Genomic DNA, 22,833 nt, shown 5'->3' with positions numbered 1-22,833 from the left:
AAGGCATCAACACAAACCAACACTAGGGAAACCTGGATCCAGAAGAGATTATAAAATACAGAGAACAATCCCAGTGGAAAATCAGACTATGCAAAGAATTTTTTTTAGCATATGACTAGAACATACTTTAAAAGCACATTGTTAGCTGTACAATTGTGCCAGCAGTTGTTAAGTACAGTTTTAGACATAATTTAAGCAAACAAAACACCAATGGAGAAACAAGTATGATTTTAGCTTGAAAAGCAAGTGTATGAACATGTGATGCATTAAATTTAAATCCTTCAAAATTCCTAAGGGTTTTGAAATTTCTTCCTAGAGTCACTATGCTATTTTTCTTCATTCTCTTGACAACAGTAATAATAAGCATAATAATCCATGGATCATGGTAACTTCTAATTTCTTTCTTTCTAACTTTTGAGTGTACTCTAGTTCCTTTGGATATTGAATGGATTCATTATTTCATGACCACAAGGAGGAAACTCTTCCTTAAAATTGTGAAGAAAACTTGCTTCTTTTTAAGCCTCATAAAATTTACCTGAAGCCTGGTTTTGTTTTCAACATCACCACTGCTTCCTGCTTTGTGTACTGGCAACAGTCCTCTCTCTAAAAGGCCGTTTAATCCTTCAGTCTGTAGTCCCACTGGTTCAAGCTGTGAGTTTGTCACATGCCCCGAGTTATGAGGAGTCCAGGCCAGCATTGCAAGAAAGGCTCCAGATGAGACAGGAAGCAGCAATACTGACTCAGGAGGTGGCATCCTGCCCTGTCAGCCTAAGCCAGGGCCTCTTTTAGTTTCTGTCTGAAAGTGTTTCAATGCAGTTATGAAAAGCAGAATTACTCATTTAGGTTGGTATTCTTCCAATCAGTCATCTTTGATTCTTCAACAATTACAGAGCTTGGCTGAACTCTCTTATATCCAATGACCACAAATGCAGGCTAGGCTGATTATCCAACTGGAATATGTCAACACACAGTTTCTGTAAGTGGTGTAAGTGCAATTTTTCCTTCTGGATACCCATTTCCATTCATCTGATTTGCAGAGCCAGGTCATTTTCTTACCTTTTTCTGCCACACGTCCAGACATGGAGCTCAATGGAAAACTGCAGTGCACATCCCTGGACACTACAGGTTGGCTACTGCTATTACAGTCACATGGCAGTGTCCTCATGTTCAGCACCCCCAGTAACTATATCCTACTTAACAATTTCTCCATCTGTTCCAAATGGATCTGCTATTCACTTCCATTCTCAGCTGCAGGCTCCATCTCAGCTCTTAATGTTAAAGGTTAAATGTTAAACCTCCCACACTGCTTGAGAGTCATATCGAATCCCGTTCCCATATTCAGCAACTCTCGTATTTGACCCCTCTTTAGTGTCCCAGCTTCTATTGCAAAGGTCATCTACCCTAATCTTGTAAAAGTGCTCTCAAATGAACTTAAATAGGAGAACAGTCATATCAAAAGTACAAGTACAAATCCTAAGGATTGGGAATTCTGCTTATTGGGGGAAAATGTGTTGGAAGAGCTACTTTCTTTCATCTGTTTTGTTCACTTTGAATCATGTGGCATGGAATACTATTTATAGGAACATAAGGAGTTGCCACAGTATAAATTATTTTGCTGAATAAAATATTTGAATTCCCAGCAGTGTAAGTATACACGTTCATTGAGAATTAAAGTCCTCTTTTAGTATAAGGTTTCTCATTAATTTTAGAGCTTCAAAGCTTGCTACAAAAAATTCAGCGCCAAGCACTTCTCTCCCAATTTCAGCAAATCAGTCAAATCTCAAGACATGGGCTAAGTAGAGACATTCATGTAACTACAACAGAATCCACACCTATGTCAATATCTTATTTTTTCTGGTATCCTAAAACTACCATTTAATAGTTCTCCATATGCTGAAAGCTGTTGTATTTTCTACTACTTTTAAAAGTGTTTCTAAAAACAGACCAACCTTTTTGATGTTTTGGTCATCTAGTTTTAAAAATATGTTTTTGCACGGGTTTCTACATCAATATAGACAATGTTTGGCTTTTTATACTTTTGTTGTCTGCAGGAAACATTTTCTGACTAAAAGCCTGACTTTCTCCAGCTTATCTTTAAAGATTCTCCTTTACAATTTTGCTATCCCATGGAACAGATCTATGTGTATATGCACATATATAAACTATTTTAGTTCCCAAGCTCATAAAGTCCCACAGGAAAACAGAACAGAACTATCATTCATACATGATTATTTCATCAAATAGAAAGGCCTTGTTTCTCAAGGCACATGCACACATCTCCCCTTGCCTTGCATTAGTATGAGACACACTATAAACACACATCAGGGCCTCTTCTTTCTCTTTTGCTACTGACTAAAATGCTGTAATACCAAACACTGGTATGAAGGAGTCTAGGCAGACTCCATGTCCAAAAGCAGGTTGGCAGGAGCACATACAAAGTTGTTAAAAATACAACCCTACTGTCTCTTCCAGCTCCAAACCTACCCTTTTCTAGGTATGTCCTCGGTGCCCAAGGAGGGTCCTCCTCAGCATAGGGATCGCTGTACTCCACCACAGCTGCTTCTTCCTCCTCGTAATCCTCTGGGGGTGGGGGTGGAGGTGGAGACTCATCAAACACTGGCTCATCCACAGGCGGTGGGGGGGGAGGAGTATCTGAAACTGAAAAGAAGTAACAATACAACCATGAAAATGTCTCTACAACCATGGGAGCTGCTTCAATACCCTCTATCCTCAATGGAAGTGGGACCAATAATTATAACTGCTAAAAATACACTAGAGACAGGAAAATTCAGAGAAGGAACAACCAAGTACCTCCAATAAGATTATTTCTTTTTCCCACCCTTCACAATTTCAGACAAACTTGCAGAGGCAGTAAAGAATGCAGAATTCTTTATATACAGACAGGCTATATACAGACAAGTCTTTCATCAACTCAATCCAAAAGCCACATCCAGTAATAAAACATTGCACAAGGAAGCAGCAAACTTACTGTTTTCTTGAACTCTGGCCACAAATCCCATTAGTGGTAACTGTGGAGTTACCTGTAGGATGGAGGGGGGAGGAGGAGCAAGGGATGCTGCCACAGAAATTAAAAAGAGAGAGGCATCCAGTTAGAAACACAACAAAGCAGCAAACAGGAAAGTAGACATCATCACCACTCAGACAATGCAGCAGGCTGCCAAGAAGCTGCGATAACAAGACTGACATTTAACATTTAAAGAAAAATAGTTTAAGAGGTTTAAACCTATTCCTAATCCTTTCTTCAAGGATATTTCTCCATTTTCAAAATTTCCAACCCAGCTCTTTTTCATAACATTAAGAATCCATGCTGAAGCATTTTTCTAACTTGACTATGAGATTCCCTTAAGATGAAGTTTCTTACTACAGAATATAGCACTTCATGAACAGACCTAACTATCAAATACATCAAGAGGACTCTCTGCCTATAATCCTAGCTCTTTCAAATCTAGTTGATATTTATAGAGGTGACTAACAGCATCCATGAATCCCTAGTAATGAAAATGGATATACCTCTTTTTTTTCCAAGATGTAGGCCAAACCCCCCATTGAACGAGGCAGCTATTACAGACAAAACAGAAAAATATGCCTTTTGAGAACTGTGCAGAACTGAAAGATGCAACACTTCTGATCTTACTGACAGAACAGAGCACACTGTGCTGCTGCCAAACCACAGAACCTATTCCAGATGTGCTGCTTGGTTTCCTCCCCACCTGACTTCTCTGCACTAAACTCTCAACAGCCCTTTCACTGATACCAGAAGAACTCTCTTTGTACAATAAGAGCTGCCTTTGTACAATATATGTGAATTCCCTGTTTAAGAAGATACTTTCAGCCAGTTGCAAATGCTCTAACGCTGAACTGTGGTTTAGGCCTGGAATGTGAGTTTCAGTTACCTAGTTAAAATATCAGCTAAATCATTTTATGAGAGTTTAGTATCACTTTCAATAACGCAGCAAAATTCTTTAGGTAAGTTGCAAGATGATTTTTCAGACAGCACACTTTAGGAGAAGCACAAATAATAAATTTCTTGTTAGTGGCATACAAAAAACATTTAATCATGTCCAAAGGGATTAAGGGGGAAAAAAGTCTATACTTCATGTACCAGCACATTTATTTAGCTACCAGACAGAACTAAATAAACCTCAGGCTAATTCCAGAGGTCGTAAGAAAACTGACATGTATGATGTCAGATAATTCACATTATCATAGCAAAAGAAGAGTTCTACAGTATTTACAACTTATGTCTCAAAATTTCTTCTGTTTGCTCATTCCAGTAACAACTATCTTAAGTGCTTTGAATTTTTTCTGTCACTCACATTCACATTTCTTTCAGAACTATACACCATGAATGAAAAGACTAACATCCTTTTTGTTGCAAAAGTACCTCCAAATAAAGTAAGTTCCATTATCTCACCATTTAATTGATATCTCTTGAGAAAAAACAGAAACATATTTCTGATTACAGTTTCTTTGAGTCAAATGATGTGACCTCAGAGTACTTATTCCTTCAAGTGTAACCATGATTGCTGTGAAAAGATTTGGTTTTGTACTTTTTCAAAGCAGAAAAAGGGAACTCAAATTCGAAGTCTTACTGAAAAGCAGTAATATTCATCAATTCAGCATCCTTGCCCCTGCTTTTTCAATTATATACCCTAGAAGTGTTTAATTTCAAAATGATTCCTCTATTCAACATCAAATGGATTCATATAATCCATACATATCATAGGAGAGTAGGTCTCTTCAGTGTACTTTGTTCATGACCTATATATATTTCTTGGAAAGAAATAACAAGGCTTTCCATGGAGAAAAATAAATCACTCTAGACAAGCATGCCAAGCAAATACAAAAAAATTACCAGGTTCAGTTTGGGCTGTGTAGTTTAATCACAATGGTGATGCTAACACTAGCTGACATCATTCCTTGAGTATCTTAACCCCTCAGTTTGTGCTTCAGTCTTTGCACTGTGCAGGGGCTATCATAGTATTGTCTCTCTATGCTATATAATAATTTTGGCCTCTAAGAGGCAATACAACAAATATTTTATTACTATTTTTTTTATTAAATGCACCAGAAGAACTTTACCTCTGCTGTATAAACATCATCTTAAATGTTCTCCCCAATCTTCCTTCCATACTGACCACTGATAGACTTAATACACAATTGCTGTAAATTAATTCAGAAATGGTCAAGAGCATCTTCCACTAGGCTGCTTCAGACTGGTAAGAATTCAACTGTACAAATGGGGTGGGGTGCAACCACCATCTCAATACTCACCCAGTCTCCCACACAGTTTTTAGCCTGTGCTGAGCTCTATATTGCTTAGATAATGATATCCAAAGCTGCAACGTTAAAACACTTGTTAGGTGGCTTGGCTGGCAAGAGTGGCGTTGAGACAGACATGCTGAGATCATTCAGAGTCTGCATTTCTTAATACTTTCTTTTCACTTGTTAAAAAGGTCTCATCACAAACCAGAAAAATTGTATTATCTTGAATTAGCTTTTAACAGAACAAGGAAATGCAAATACCTTTCATCCTCCTGTCAAGTGAATAAACAAACATGACTAGGCAATAGGAATAACAGCACTGGGTTATTGCCAAAAGCCTACAAACAACAAAAAAGCCATAGCTGGCACCCTCCTCTGCCTCCTGTAAGGTCTCTCTTTCCTCCTCTTGTTTTCTACCTCTCTTCAGGAATGCTGAGAAAAAATTGTGGCCTCTGTCCTGTCACTACTGAACCTGCTCCTTCCAGACACATCAGTGCCTCTGTTGTTAGGGCTTTCATCAATTATGCATGCTTGAGCATCCTCTCCTTTCAAGGTGAACTCCAAAAAAACCTTGGTTTAGTATAACTGCAAAGCTAATAAATTCTGTATTCTGCTGATATAATAAAAAAAAGTCTGCTACTACAACTGCTTATTTATATTGTCTCTGATATGCCAGTATAACTGAAGCATTTTGTTTGTGATTTACAGTTCAAATGACTAATCACCATAATCATTACCTTCTTTCTGGATACACAGACAACTGTGGTTATGCAATTTATTTTAAGTCTATTTGGCATCTTATATTACCTATTGCAATGCAATGATAATCTAAACAATGCAATGGCAACTTGCAGGGAACTATCCCTTTGCTAAAGCAAAAAATGTACAGCAGTCATCAAAAACTCTCTGGATATACTGAAAATTGTTTTTATTGCAAAAATTGCTTAATTGTAATCCTGAAAGGTTTCTTTTGCTGCTATTACCCTTTCTTTCTTGCCTATTGCCCCCTTCAGTCTTCAATAGGCACATAATGTGCTTAGAAAATACGACCTATTTCAGGCAACTGGGCTACAATTTAGCCTTACAACCTCCTCCACTTCCCTGTGCCCAGCAGGACCATTCATTTCCATCTCAAGCTCAGCTCACCCTGAAGGATAGCTCACAAACAGTAACAGCCAAACCTCATCAAACCCCTTAAATGCAGATTGCAGCATTTGACCTAATTCCAAGTTCAGTGGTCAATTTTAAAAAAACAAACAAACCAAAAACCAACTAAAAAACAACAACAATAACCTCAAAAGGAACTAAGCAACACACACACCCCCTTCAAATTCCACCACCACAAAACACCAACATCCTGTAGTATTTGCAAGTCAACATTCATTTTTGCTGGTATTAGGGCATTTCCTGACAAGAAACTTTCAGTGTCCCCTGCATCTTTCTGTAGCTTTGTCAAAAGAGAAACTCTCCCCTAGTCTAGTATAAAACCCTCCTGGTCACATCAGAAGCACAGGAAGGACTCCTTAGGTAAAAGGCTACTGTGTTATGCTGACACACAGGACACTCACTCCCTGGTAAGATCTCCTCTTTGTAAGGCAGATCACCCATAAAGTAACATCACTTGTGGGCTTAGCAGATGACACAGCTCCCTTGCACCCAAACACCTCTGGTGTCTCCACGGTGTCTAATGCTTATCCCAGTGTAACAAGTACAACTGCCTGCACTGTACATTACCCAGAAGGAAAAAGCACACAAGTCTGATTAATGAAGAATCAGCATTCTGGTGCAAAATCAAATACCCATCCCATACCAAAGCAGGTCCATGGCACATGGTGTAGTCAAGGACTAAAGCTTGTCTGATAGGGACTGTGACATCAAACATAAATTATTTGGCAACAAAGCCAGCATTTTTTTAAGATGCTTGCCATAATAGAAGTTGAGCACTGTGCACTTGTACTGCAGCTTTGGCATAGCTACCAGCAACATACTGAAAGTGCAAAATCTGCAATGGAGACAGCACATAAAATTTCGGAGAGCTGAAGGTCACCGTGTTCACCACAGCCAAGTTCAGTGGAGCAGCCAAACGTTCTGACCTGGGTTCTGGTTGTAGAAGGGGCCCCCGTTCATCTGGTTCTGCAGGCTCGTCTGCGATGTGATGGAAGGTGGCCGCCGGTACGGCAAAGAGCCCCCGATGGTGGGGGGCGTGTGCCGAGCTGCAGGCCTGTTCATGCTGTAGAACTGAACTGGGTGACCTAGGGTAGAGAGGGAAATGCATTAACCAAGAGAAGAATGATGCCCGTCTTCTCTCTACCTGCATTCAGTTTCAAAGGTTTGGAAGGTTTTTGGCTCTTATTTTAAGACAGTCTGCATCCTAGGAGTCAGCCATTCTTGCTGCCAGACTAGCAGGACACCAAATGTCTCAAGAGCAATGCAAAACATAACTCTCCCAAGTGCCTGCACTCAGCACTGCCTACAAAAGACACTAGGATATATTATATATATTAAATACAAAGGTGTTTAAGCTACAAATCCTCAAAATGAAAGAAAATAATATCTGCTTGTTAATTTTAAATAACGTATTACAATAACTTGTGAATTTAGTTATTTCTGAACCTGCAAAAAACTCCCCAAAACCTTACAGTTCTGCAATTAAGGAATGTACATGTAAAAAATAACTGAAGACCATTTCCAGGATTCAAAGCTGTTAACCCTCTGTAACTGAAAAACACAGTACTACCTTAGTGCCATTTGGATGATATTCAGAGAATCATCTAGGGAGAAATGAATGTTAGAAACTGCTTGAAGGATGGAATAAATGAAGTCAAAGACCCTCTTCAAGAGAGCTCTCAAATAAAACAACTCCTCAAAAACTTGCTCTGCATTTTCATTACTTTCTGCATTCAAGACATTAATTGTGAATCCCAGAAAACAATAAATGAAGCAAGGTATCTTCTGTGCTCACATAAAATTCTCTGGATTTTATACTGTATATAAGAGCAAGCTGGATTTGTTATTCCCATATGCGTTATTACACCCCACAAACTATTCTGCCTCCAACATTTGTCCCAGAAGCAAATTTGAGAGTTTGCAAGAAAACAAGGGAAGAAGGGATGGTCACTGTGGTTGAGGACAGAAGTAAGTAGAGAAACAGAACAAAAGAATGTACAAATTTTTAAAAACCTGCATTGTTCTTCATTGTGTTTTGCTTGCTTTGCACAACTTCTTACTAGGTCAGTAAACAAAAATACAAGTTGCTTGCTTGTAAGAGCAAATGCATAAACTACAACACCACATTCCCTCTGGTTTGTACCAATGATGGTGTACCATATAAAAAATGCACTTTTGCCAGATAAGAAACACCTAAGAAAGAATCCATTCTATAAAGGCTTTTTCCCCACTTTTCCTGATGTGTCTTTTCAATGTGTGTCTCTCACTCTGTTACTTTATGTACTTGCAGAAATTGGTGGTGATTGGAGAGAAGGAAGGGGAGAGGGCCAAGAGGTTTTTAAGGACCAAAAGCTATAACTTCATAAGTGGTGACCTATCCAGTCTCTTGAAATACTTTATTTCAAAGAAGCCATATAAGCAATCTCACTAATAAAACAGGGAAACAAAAGATCTTAGAAATAGTAACTAAGGTGAAATTTCTCTTATGAAATTGTGAATGCAAATTTACAGTCATTAAAATATTAATCTTTGCTTGATTTTGACTTGTTAAAAATATAGGAACTGGGATACTGACAGTGCATCAAAATGGAAAAGTGATTGCGGCCCCATATGCCACAGCTTATCTTCATGAAAGTAGTTTAGACATCAAGATCATCTTCTCAGACTAAAATTCATCACACTTTAGAAACTTCTGGTCACAGTTGTGGGTTCTAGTGTAAATATCTTCTTATTTTATATGAGCCACAGTCCTTTAAACTACATGCAATTTCAATAATGCTTCTGGAACCTGGTGCAATTTTTACTAAGACATGACCACTAATAAACACACAAACCAAGTCCCTCCCCCGTAATCAGCCTCCACCATAATGTAAAGCAGCAAAGCATGCAGGTAGCTACATGTGAATTTGGCTGTCTGAAGGAGATCTTTACACTGCAATCTCCTCATCAAAAAGTGATACAGGACAGTGCTATGGTTGGTTAAGTGCTACACTCTGCAACTTCTGCACATGAGAAAATGAAAAGCGTAGCACTGAAAAAAAGGAAGTCGCAATATACACCCTAAGTACCACATATGAAAACAAATTGCTTTAATAATAAGTCTGCATAATAAAAATTTTTATTTTACCTAATAATGGACACAAAAATCCTGCCCTAATCATCATCTCATTAAAGGGAGCTTGTCATTTGACAACATTGAAAAACCCAGTTTTGTAAATTATTCTTTGCTAGATGCACTTTTTTAAAATTGCATTTATGAAAGAGACTAATAAGACCCAGAACTATCAGTGCTGGTTCCTGCCAAACAATTATTCTATGTGGTTCTCAGAATCCAAACAGAAATAAAAGTATGATTTAGTGGATTATATAAATGTAAAAATAATAAAATTATAACATTAAATTACTGCTGATAATAAAATCAGCACACCTTGAGTTGTCTACTGTAACCATGACCTTATAGTTGGGTATTAGCAGATATCTTCTAGTTATAATTAAACTTTTTAAAAAACTATGAATCACTGCTGCTGAAGTGACTTTGCAAAGCCTTGGATCATGATCACATCTGGGTTCATCTGGCCAGCAGCTGGAGCAGACACTCACCTGCAGAGGGTGTGGAAGAAACAGCAGGGGGAGTTGGAGAGGTGAAGCCATCAGCAAGGGGCTGAGCTCCTGCAGCAGCAGCAGCAGCATCTGGGGCAGCGGAGGAAGGGGCAGGAGGAGCAGGAGGAGTGGGGGCAGGAGCAGAGGTAGCAGGAAGGGGAGAAGTGCCAGCTGAGCCAGCAGGGGCTAAGTGAAGAGAGGAGGAAGAGGTGGAGTTAATAAGGAGATATGTTAGCAAGGATTAGAGAAAGCCTCTGACTATTCAGTGTTAGCTATTTATTAGCTGCACAGTATTTTAGAAGGCACAAGATGAGAAAACAATGGAGCTGTTAAAGAAAGGCTCATTCCTGTGTAGATGGTAAATGAGGGTCAAGCAAATCCACTTCTTTCCAGGTCTGAAGGGAACACAACCCAAAACTTTTCAGTGAAAAATATTATTTTTGAAAGATGTCTTTACCTTGTGTTATTTATGCTCCGATTTCTAGCATGGCTGTCTTTAGCTTTTTGTATAAATTAGAAAATATAAAGAGGAAACCAACAAATTTCCAGCTCTTTGTTTCAGAAGCTGTGGCTTTTGCAGGTATTTCACTGCAAGTGAAGTACAGACTCTTCTTCACTGAAAAGGCTGAGCAAAGGAAAAAGAAGTACTGATAACACTTCCTACTTCTGGAAAGTCTGGGGCTATTACATTGAGCAAGTATCTCTTTTGATAATTTAGGCTTGCATTGATATACTCAAGATTTACTCTGTGCCTGCCTCTCATTCAATCTAATTTTCTAAAAACATGCTTCTATGTATCTGCATAAACAGCCAATGCAAAAAAAAATCGTTTGCTTAAAAGAACAAGGGAAAAGTGTCCTTCAGCCCACTAAAACAGGTGCTGTATCCTACCTTGTCACATGCAGGCAGCCAGTCAAAAAATTCTGATAAACAAATTAATACATACGTGGAACATTACAGCACATCAGACACTCTCAAAGATGATACTACTTGATTCAAACTCATATTATCAATAACAATGAACTCTGGACTTCCCTTCGAGTTGAGGAAATTGCAAATGCTCAAGGTTAACAACGAGGCAGAAAGAGGAACAAGAAGTTTCTATTTACCTGGATAGACACTAGGAGGGGATGGTGTGGGAACAGCAATGGGAACACCTACACTTCCACTTCCACTGTTCTCTCGACTGCTGCTCCGACTACTTGGGTGGCTTCCTCCACTACTGCCACTGCTGCTGCAAGAAACCAAAGCAACCAGGGTATGAATATGCTGCTGTCCATGCTGAAACATAAGATCCCTCACAGAGCATCTTAGGAAATCAGAGAAGTAACAGGGAACAAAAGAAAAGAAACAAGGATGATATAAATCTATACATCTGAATCTATGTATCTTTTTAAGTCCACTTGTCTAGCCATCCTTAAGTATTTACTATGTTTAAAAAGTCGATTTCAAGGAAAGTATTTAAATCTATCACATAATGAAACTAATTATCCTAGCAAAAAAAAAAAAAATAGTCTTCTGCAGAGCCTCTGGTACTGCAATTTAGCTTTATTCTATGTTTGAAGTTATCAATATCCCCAAAACACTATGCTACAATTTCAGCTATTCAATCTATAAACATCAAAGAATGTTCAAAAATGTCAAGCATAACCATCTAAGCAGCCCTTCAACATGAAGAAGCCAAGTTGTGTACAAAGTCTTCTCCCAGTTTGGTAATAGTTTAGTAAAACAGCATAATGATCTACCTCCTTGAAAGACTTCACAATCTTAGTAAGGTGAACAGGGGATTAAGTTAATAATCTTAACATGATTCCCTATTCTGCTTTTATTAGTGCTCATTCTCATCACGCCGATGAGATTCCCAGCGCATAGGATGCACGAGGGAGCTTCCCAGCAGAGGGAGGAGCCGGGGGACGTGCTGCTGAGCAGAGCAGCTCCTGCCCCCGAGCAGGCCAGGCTGGTACCTGTAGGTGCGGTTGCGCTGGTTGACCGAGGCCGTTCTGACGGGGCTCTGCTGGGCCGGGGCCATGGTGCGCGTCGGGCTGGGCACGTAATCGTTGGGCACCACGGGCGGCCGCACCGGCTCCAGCGTGCGGTACGGGGAGTGCCGCCTGCACGGCACAAGCACACGCCAGAAGCCAGTTAGGGTAACGCACGCACAACCAGAGATTCCTCCCTCTCTGAAGGACAGCTACATACCAACCGGGAATGTGAGCTTTAAAAATGGGCTTTTTCTATAACATTGCAGTACCTATTTTTGTAGGATGAGGGGGGAAAAAAAAATTAAGGATATTCTTCAGGTACTTCAGTCTTCCTATCAGTAAACTCTGTGTTGCACATCCCATTCTTGTTTTAAAGGTAAGCCATTATCTTGCATTAAAATAAAGCACCATGTTCTGTATGTACACACATAATCACACACCACCAAACAGCATTCATCCCACTTATAACACATTTTCCTAAGGTCAAAATGAGGTTCATAAACGTTGCAGGGAAGTAATTTCATCAAGCACAGCACAGATAAGGAACAGTGCTATGTACTCATTTTTCAGTTGTTTAGCACACCTGCAAAAGCCACAGCTAATGACATTTTACTCTACAGTATGTAATTCTAAGTGTTCTGCACTGAGAAAAGGGTTCCTGTTGGGAAAGGCTGATGATGCCCTCTGTCTTCTGGCACACTAACATACAAAGACATGATCAGTATCAGAGGATGCACAGCTCTTGGCCTTTGTGAATGGTTAAAATAAAACCATGAAACCTCTCCCATTACAGAAAAAGAATTTTCCCTCTTTTCCCTTCTGTTCACCTGCTCAGTATCTGCACTTACCCAATAGTTCCTTTTCCTGACATTGGTGGACTCGGTGGCTTCTGGGTGGGTGGTGTTGTGCGAGGCAGCCCACCCATCTTCATATTCTGGGTGCTGACCTGCATGAAAGAACGGGGAGAAAAACGGCCTTCACTGAGCTCAGGGTCGAGGGGAGAGACACTGAGATGCCTTTAGTAATTAACTCTAAGTAGGGGAAGGTTTAAACAAACAAAAAAAAAATTGAGAGGCCATGCGTTTTATATGCAATTTCCACTCTGCTAGAAGTCAAGAGTTGTGCTCAAAGGACTCTTTATTACATAGGTTTTAGAAATTGTACAAAAAAGTGAATTTGCCTTCAGGCTATCACACAAATTTTAAATCTCTGAGAATACAGACGCTGAATCTAACTTGGCTGAACCTCCCAGTCATCTTTTGAGAAAAAGGCAGTTATTTCACATGGCACTACTGAATGGTAAATTTGCACAAATATTTTTGAATATTATTTAAAAATACTAAGGCTTATGTAATAGACTACCATTTAATGTGATTTATACAGATATGGAGAAGTCAAAGTAATCTATAAATATCATCCATTAATGTTTTCATGTTTACACAGATTATAAAAACTTTTAAAGATATTTACTTTAAATATAAGTTACATACATATAAATATAAAGGTGTAATTTTTTTCCCCCATTAAATCTGTAGCAATTTAATCCCTAGAGTTTATAAATAAATGAACAGGGAGAAAAATATATAGCAGTGATGTGATATAACTGCGGTTGTCCACTTCCCCTCTGTCACATTACACCTAAAATACTAAGAAGTAAATTTTGCATAAAATAATTTACTCTAACTTCTTTCAAAAACTCATTTGCATTCCTGACTGATTGATTAATCTAGGAATTATAAACAATTGTTACCAATGTGCATTTTGCTTCCCTGTAGTCTGCCAGCCAAGCAAAATTCCCTCAATGCCTGCATTCTTACAGGAATCAGTACACGGTCTGCTTACAAAACAGCTCGGATTTATGACTGCCTGAGCCACTGCTCAGGCACTGAGATACTCAGCAAACCTAAACAAGTGTGCTTACATCACTTTCTCTGTTCTTCCTGTCATGCTCTATCTCACAGAGTTTCCTCTTTCTAAAATATAAATCCTGGCTACTGCCCCCACCTCCCATAGAAAAATCAGTGATCAAGGCACTCAAGAATATTTGCAAACATCACTGAAGGCAGATTACTCCTTCAAAATTTGACTCTAACTCACTTAAAACCTTGACAATGTTTAGATTTGTAAATTGATAAATATTGACAACAGAGTAAAGAGTAATATGCTCAGGATTCTAATCCACTGAAACTTGATTCTCTGGCTATAAATAATCCCAGTGCTATCACATTTTCAATCTGCAAGGAGGAAAAGAAAACCCAAGCATTGGAAGAGGTATTTTGTCAGATTCAAAAACACATATTTCGATTTAGTTGTGCAAGAGTATTCTGTAATGTCAATTTAAGACAAAATCATGTTGCACGGCATTATCAAGTCCTTTAAGCCAACTCTAAGCAACAAATCTAAAGTTAATTCAAGTGAGGGATGACATAAGCACTAAACTACAACTACTTCAAGGGAAAAGGGAAAGTGTAAAATGAAATACATTTTATTCTATACACGGAAACATTTAAGAAATAGCAAAATCTGAATTTTTTTTTAAAGTTGCAGCACCCCTGTATTTCCTCTTTCATTAAACATGCCTGTTTCACTCACCTATTTCAGTTAAAAAAAAAAAAAACAACACAAAATCCACCTTAATTAAATGCTCACTAAATTGTCACTTGCTGTATTGCAAACAGCCCACTCAGCCTCTGTTTTTGGATGTCTTTCGATGACAGACCAATCTGTGTGCCCCTGAACAGTCCATTTAGTGGTTTTAACTGGCTACACTACTGTTTCTGATGAGATGATGTAACTACCAGCTATCACTTTACAGTTAATATAAAATTCCATATACTTAATGCAAATAATGTTATTATTTTATATACAAGGACTGCAAGAACAAAAATTAACTTCTAAGCATGCCCAGGGCTATGGCTACATGAAAATAAAGGATGGCTGCAGTGGAGGATGCTGGAACATCACACTGGGTACAGCCAGAAGTGGAGCTAACACTTGCCTTACCACCACAGAGCTCCAGTGACTGCCTGATATTTTCATTAACACTGCAAATACACAGATCCTTAACAAAGGATAGGAAGAAAGCTTTAGAAAATGTGGCCAAATAAAAAATGACCCCTTTTTAGCTAAGGAACTTAACAAAAAGAAACCATCCTTGTAAAAACCTAACCTCAAAGATGAAGACATTTACTGACAGTAGGTTTAGTTTCAGGGTCTTGGAAATCACTTTTAAACATTGAAATTGAACTGCTCAAAGAGCAAGAAATTAAAATCTACAAGGTTGTCTTAAAATCTGACAGGACTGATGGCTTTAAGATCAGCTACTCTGAGTTAAACAACCCTGTGCAAGTAACTTCCCCTTTGACTTATAGCCAAATAATCACAGAAGAGAAATTAAAAAGATACAATTATTTCAACAGTTCTGATCAAAATGGACAGATCCTTGGAAATAAAAACATGCAAGATGCTAAAAAAATCTAAAATTGCACCAACTACAACTGAGATTAAGGCACTGTAATATATACAGCTGTCTCCTTCTATAGTAATTTCTACTGGAGGGGAAGGAAGGCCATTAATGCCCCCTCTCTTCCAAACTTGACTGTATTGCCTTTCCTATTTTGCACATATGGTTGTAAATACAGTTTCCATATACAAATCCTCACCCACACACATCCCTCTTACAAATATGTAAAATCTGAAGCAACTACCAGAACTCAAGGTCACATTTGCATTCACTGTCAAGTTTAAAAACCCTTTTTCTGGAGTAAGCTGGCATTTGGCAGAAGTTACACTGTTTCAGACATCATTTCCCCTGGTTCTGGACCTACCCAGATGTAGCTGATTTAATGAGAGGGTGAAAGCAGAACACATCTGTCTGATGCTGGTTTGTTTGACTGCAGGACCCCACAGGCTGGGGCTGACTTCTAGTTTAAACCTTGGAAATTATTTTAAGAAAATGCATAACAAAAGAGAGCCTGCAACCAGAAAGATAAAGGAGTATCTAGCCTGTGCCTTTGCTCACAACTGCACAGTTAACCAGCCAACCACTGTGTTTAGAACAGAAAAAAAAAAAATAAAAAGAGGCAGTAATGACTTGTGCACAAAGCTCAGGAAAAAACTACAGCTGACAACAGACAACAGGGCACAGGGTCTGTGCCTAATCCATGCAGGGCTTTTTCAAATGATTTCTTTTCGTCTTTCACAGAAGAAAAAAAATATTACCACAGAAGTTGTGGAACACCAAGATATCTTGGTTAAGGGTTGTTTTTTGTTTTTTTTTGAACTGGATACCTTGCAGAAGCTTTTTGCAGATGAATTAACAAGCACATGCACCACAGAAAAATATCTTCTACCAAACTTTGTCAGCACTGGAGCTGGAATTAGAAGTTTTGTTGAGGAAGAAACTATCTAAAAAGCAGATCCTTGGTAAGTAAGATATCCTAGAAAATGCTCTGGGATCCAGCCCCACAGTAACAACTATAAAGGAAATGTAAAGAAATGGATGCCTATGGACCATTCTGTTTCAAAAGGGTGCAACAGTACTTTATCCAATATTTTCTATTATTGAGCTAAAGTTTTAGAAAGGTACCATCTGATGACTTCAAGGCACAATATGGCTCTAACTAGAGCACTCAGAAAAACTCCCCTCTTAAGTTTAATATTTTTAATAATTAAGACTTAACTGGCAAATTTCTGGTTTTGGCAACTCATTTTTCATAGATTCCAATGATTAAAACACCATCTTTTTGTCCTACATATGACTGAGTTTCCTTCATACTTACATTTTTATCAGTATTTAACGTACTGAATTTCTTTAACAGTCCACTGCATAATTTGTGCGTAATTAGCCAAAACTGATAAATTATGCCACTCATTCAGTTTTATTCTTGGGAATATTTTCACAAGCAAAAAAACAAAACAAAACAGGAAGTGCAGAAATACATAGTTGGTGAGGTATAAGAGCTGCTCAAGAGACTGCAAAACTATTTGCATCAATGTCCTGTATTTATACAGATGTGAGGCACTGACCTGCAAGAAAGCAAGCAAGGTGGGCTTTTTGGCAGGTTGGCTTATTTTTGGTTGGTTGGTTTTTTTCCCCCCAAAACCCTGAATACCAGATATTCAATGCAATCAAACCTCAGGAGGAACTACTTCTAAAGCTTGACACAGCCAGAAATTTTTAAGTGGTGCTTTACATTCACACTGTATTTTCTAGAACTTTCAGGAGGTCAAAAGGCAAAATGTTTTGCCCAAACGCTAGCAAGAAAAAATGTCTGGTCAGAGATGTTTCACAGATTATATTTAGAACCTTCAGGCAGTTCCTCGACTTTCTTGATCAATTTTATATCCAGTTACAGGAAAAAACACCCCAAGGCTGAATGAAAACTCCATTCCATGCCTTGTTTCATTCTTGTTAACGCTACAGAGATGATGAATAGATTTTTGGCCCATCATCTGCTACCTCAAAGTAAATTTATTTTCAGGCTGTGCTCACCCACTCATACACTCACTGTGCATGTCTAATTAAACCCCTTGCTTGTCAGCTCATTAACCAGTTTATATGGAAGTGAAAGGTATAAATTTTAGCCCTGTTTTGGCAAATGACCATAAGTAGAAGCTTCAGGCAAGTGAGCTTGCTTGTTCTTACCACATCCACCCATGAAAAGTAATTGAAGAACCAAGTCTGGTGACTACAAAAAGGCTTAAACAATGCCATTTTCAACTGATTTTCCTCTGCCTTGTAACTGAAATTTTCTTCAAAATCTGTTTAAAATTTAAGTTAGTCAGACAAATCCAATGCTACAGTCAGTCAGTTTAATACTATAGGTGTTAGAGAAAGGCTAAAGGTTTTTTTGCAGTCACAAAAAAGAAATACAGGCTAAACAGTTCCTATCCAATCACTTTAAAGTGAAGTAAAAAAACCATTCACGAAGACCTGGGGTTACTAACTGCTTTTCAGTCTTCTTTCAGCTTGATGCACAAGGACTACAGTGATACAAAGAATAACTCAGGTCTACTGGGAGATGCTGCACAGCTTTTTGCCTTTTTTGTTTTCTCTTTGAAACCCTCATGTGTTGCCAATGAGAAGCTGACTGACATGTTTGATTCCTCAAAATTTCTGACTGGATTCACTCTGGTAAATAAAGAAATGGTATTATAACAAAAAAATGTTTTCATTGCAAACCTATAAACAGAAAAAATATTTACTCTGAAAAGCTGTAGAAATTCTTACTGCCACTGCAGATAATGCACAGATATGTCATGTCACATACAATGTACAATTACACAATTTAAAAACTTTCCTTAGGATAGTCATTATTTGTTTACAAACTGCAGCTGCAGAGAGTAATAAAGAAAACTGACTTTGCAAATTTTTTTTAAGAACACTGAGAAAACAATCATCCAACATTAAGTGTGTCCAGAATAAGACATATTCAGCATCAAATGTACCCATGTTATGTAAACAGACAATAAAAAAACGGGAAGGAGACATATTTTGCCATTCTCAAATTAAAAGCATGTAAACATTAAGTGAGTTGAAATACTGTACACCTCACACACCTTTGTAAAAATAAATTTCAAATTACATATGAGAATTCTCTCATAAATTAAAAGTTTTCCATTGTTATCAGAGATGCTACATACACTTAAATACCTGATTAAAAGTACCATCTGTCCAATTTCACAGGGACATCATGGTGATATCTACAGAAATACTTGAGTTTTACAGGCAATCTCAAGAATTTGCAGGATTTTCTTTTAGCTTTTTCCAAGCATAGAAAATACTTTAAAATATTTCACATTAACTTGGAACTTCCTTTAATTACTATACTCATTCTACATATTGGCATTCTATGTTCTAAAATACAGTTCCCTCATTACAATGGTGGACCTGCGACTAAAAATCTTCCAGTCCCTCTTTCCCCAACCAGCTGCACTTCAAGAGGAGGAGGACATCATCATATTCAATAAAGGCTATAACCTATCTATTAATTAAGGTACTATGAACTCCACCATAATACCATGTAACTTAATTTAACTGCTTGTCTAATTGATTTGATGCTTTTTATTGCTGCTTCTGCAGCCACCAAGATTACTGACATTTAAAGAATTTGACATGTTTCAGCCTCAGTTCTTTGATGCACTATTCATTTAATATTCAACTAAATAAATCACTAATCTCGCTGTTTAGCAGTTATTAAATATTACACAATTATGAAATTTCTGGAAGTTCCCATAGATGAGTACCTCTGAGTATTTAAGCACTGCTATCAGTTTCTCAAAACATTAAGAATACTGCAACTTTAAAAAATAATATACAGATTTGAATTTGTTACACACCTTTGGAGCCCATTATCTGAGCAATCTCACACTGAACCACTAATCCAAACCAAACTGTAACTGACACCGTATATAGGATAAAAAGAATATTACACAGGGGGAGGCTCATATTCAGCTGCTATCTAGTCCATGTATACTTTTGTCTACACAAGGCTAGCACAACATCCCTCCCTCATAAATTATCTGCTAGATATGCTGAGGGCAGCTAATATTTTACCACAAAGCTTTAAAAATTAACTGTGTTAACTTCCTTTCATATACACATCAATTTATATCACAAAATGCTTTTCCACAATGAGTTACTCAACAGAAGTTCTGTGACACAGAAGGGAGAGCGGGTGTTGGTTTAAACAGTCTGTAGCATTGATGTCAATCATCTCCCCGTGTGTAATAATCTCAGAAGAAGAATGGAAATCCAGCCCTGGGGTTTCTTACCTTAAATCTAAGCAACCACTTAATGCATAAATGGAGCAAATAAAAGAGGTAAGGAAAAAAAGCATTGAAAGGTTAGTTGGAACTTCAGGATATGAAGAGAAAGGAAAAAGAAAGAAAAAAGTTAAGCATTCAGCATTAACAAAATAATGTATCAGTAGATTATAGAAAGAGTGGTTAAAGCAGAATGTCATGAACAAAAGATCTTCAAGCTGAAACTTTTAATATACATTGACCACAAAGCCTTTAAATTATTACTTTAAAATTAACATTCAAATGTTTGCACACTGTTTACTCAAGTTCCTACAGTGCTAACAAAAAGGCAGCGTCTTTCAAAATGTTTCATGAGATCTAGATGGATTAACTTCAGAGATTAATTTATTTGAGCTGTCAAAGCCTTATTTGAGCCTTATCAATGAGTCTGAGCTCATTTAAATTGTTTACATGCATTAGCACATTTACAAGTAGCTGAAATGGAAGCTTCTAGCATATTAAGCTAATGCATGTTCTTTTATAGAGGATGCTGTTAGTTAAATTGATGCCATGAGATCCTTCTTGAACAAAAATCAAGAGCAAATCATTCCATCTTGTAAGAAGTACAGCACTCCTTATGGATACTGCACCACATATCCACATTTCCTAAAGCATAAATTAAGACATTAACAGCAAAATCTTATTTTAAAGCCTTAGTGTTACCTTTTTGACACTAAGTTCTGCATCTTACTGACACAATAACATACATCTTTCTCCACAGTAATTTCTTTTAAAATTACTTGTCTTTCCCTTTGAATGATCTGCTTTTAGTTCAATTTATCTAACTATAATTAATTTTGTTACACTTTCTGCAGCACTGAACAGTAAATATTCAGGTAAATATTTAAATAGTCAAATAAATAATTATTTAAATATTTGGATAAATAGAAGAGCATCCAGAGTGACTGATATGTTCCATCAAACTAGGAGAGACCCAGCTCTACTAAAAAGAAACATAATCTGATTTACTAGAAAATCTCCTGTCTTAAGGTTCTGTGGATTAATTAACAAATATGGCCACTGCTGGAAAATCAGGTCTCCCTGTACTGGCCACAGTGGTCAGTTGCACTGGAAGGTCCATCTGCAGAGACCTCAGCAGCACTGCCTGATAACTACAATGCCTAAATACACACTGCTCTGAAGGGAGCACTTATTTTTTCCCCATTCTCTTGACTAAAGAACTCTTTGGTGGGAACAATAGGTTGAAGACTTCAACTTGGGAAACATTTTTTAAAAAAATGAAATCAAGTCTCTTTGACACAAAAGATTCTTTAGATTTTGCAGCATTGTAGCCTCAGGGGGGGAAATGAGGAGGGACTGCTGGGATGATACAGAGGCACTTGACTTCTCACACATCTATTTAGAAACCATACTATAGATCAATCCTTCCTGAACATTGCTATGCTTCAAATTTCTGAATGGAAGGAAGAAGATGCTTAAGGGCCTATACCACTTCTCTCAGCATGGCATACTGAATTTCTCAGCCAAGAATCCTCCCTTTTATTCCTGTATTATTCTGTCCAGCTTGCCATCTTTCTCAGGGGTTGCAATCAATATCTGCTGCATCAGCATTTTGCCTGGCCTGAAAAGACATAATTCCAAGCACAACTACTGGAGCAGAAGCCCTTCAGCAGAAAAAGGACAAAGAATGTCAACTGAGGAATCCTGATGCTAACTGGAACTTCAATGCTGTTTATGCAACAACTCCTTCTGAATGCTCACTTGAAGGGAAAAATATTACAGCTCAAACAATAAAGAGCTATATATATACAAATTTAAAGCTTCTACATATTTCATTTCATTTTTTTCTCTGTGTTAGAGCCAGAGATCTAATAAACTAATCTGGAGTTAGTCAAGCAGAAGAAAAACAGGTTCATAAGTAGAACTGGCCACCTCTTCCCCCATCAGTAAGAGAGCTGTTCTTTCTTCTATCCTAAACACAGGATTAATCTAATTGGAACACATTTGCAATCTTAAGGATAGCACAACTTTGAGTTCTCTGATGATTGTTTCAGAAGTACACAATATTTCTTTATTTTCTAAATAAACATAGTACATGGTAAATATAATTTAAGTCTATCACAAGCGTAATAAATGCTTGTAAAACACACTCCAGTCATCATCCATTTGATGAACTATGTTTTTTTAGATGAACATAATTCATTGCATTTTAGTATGACTGCTACACTGAGGTGAGCTATCAATTATAATGATTTAGAGCCAGTGCTAAATAAGATTGTGCTGCAGAGCAATTAAAAACTATTCTTTAATGAGTTCTAAAGTGATCTCCCTAAAACAAAAAGTGATGATTAAAACATTAGCAACAGAAATCCTACAGGTTAATATGCTCCATCCATATCCACAAGGAAATCTGCTGACCTGCATAAATTCAAAATCAGTAGCAGATTTTTAACACATGACTGGTAATAATTTCACAGTCAAAACTGTAGTGTTTAAAGTTTGGTATGCTTTTTTATTTGTCTTTTTAAAAATCTGTTCAGATACTGATTTTTTGGGTAAGAAATGGGAGGAAGGAGACTTTCCAGTTAACAAACAGGATATTGAAAAGACTTTAAATAAAATTGCTTGGGAAAGATACTTAAAACTGCTCAGAATTTGAATTTTAAAAGTTAGGTTAAATAACCTATTGCCATTCAAATGGCCATCCAAGCACACAAATCAAATAGGATAACAGAGATATCCAGTTACAAGTCAAGCAAAAGAAATTCTGGTGTGCGTTGACTGGAAGAAGTACCTTACTGCTACTTAGCAGGTTTACAGACTTGTTAGTTTGCCTTGTAAAAATGACATCACTTTGTACTATTTACCTTTCATTTCCTGGAACTTTAATACTGTCAGTGTTCTCCTTTCCGTACTTGTTTTCCTGGCAGCACAAGTTAACAGTGAGCTCACACTTGCTGGGACTGTGCTTATATTCAGGATGTGCTTTTTAAAACACATATCTAACCTCACACATATTACTGCTGCTGTG

General features: G+C 37.6%; 1 protein-coding gene across 11 annotated transcripts in view; it reads right to left on the bottom strand.

Annotated features, from left to right (window-relative positions):
• Positions 1–22,833, bottom strand: part of ABI2 (abl interactor 2) — a 64,942-nt gene that overhangs the window by 7,067 nt on the left and 35,042 nt on the right. For 2 of the 11 annotated variants that reach the window (XM_085585188.1, XM_021531347.3), the window contains 7 exons: positions 12,884–12,981; positions 12,018–12,164; positions 11,163–11,287; positions 10,054–10,239; positions 7,380–7,538; positions 2,990–3,076; positions 2,485–2,658 (listed from right to left, as the gene is read on the bottom strand). In XM_085585188.1, coding sequence (XP_085441314.1) covers positions 2,485–2,658; positions 2,990–3,076; positions 7,380–7,538; positions 10,054–10,239; positions 11,163–11,287; positions 12,018–12,164; positions 12,884–12,981 — 976 coding nt within the window. Of the gene's footprint in view, positions 1–2,484; positions 2,659–2,989; positions 3,077–7,379; positions 7,539–10,053; positions 10,240–11,162; positions 11,288–12,017; positions 12,165–12,883; positions 12,982–19,811; positions 19,830–22,833 lie in introns of all 11 variants that reach the window. The other 9 variants (XM_085585189.1, XM_021531351.3, XM_021531346.4 and 6 more) reach the window with 8 other exon arrangements.

The sequence above is a fragment of the Lonchura striata genome, chromosome 7 (assembly GCF_050655825.1).
Source record: "Lonchura striata isolate lonStrDom1 chromosome 7, ASM5065582v1, whole genome shotgun sequence".
Classification (NCBI taxonomy): domain Eukaryota; kingdom Metazoa; phylum Chordata; class Aves; order Passeriformes; family Estrildidae; genus Lonchura; species Lonchura striata.
This window is presented reverse-complemented; position numbering and strand designations above follow the sequence as displayed.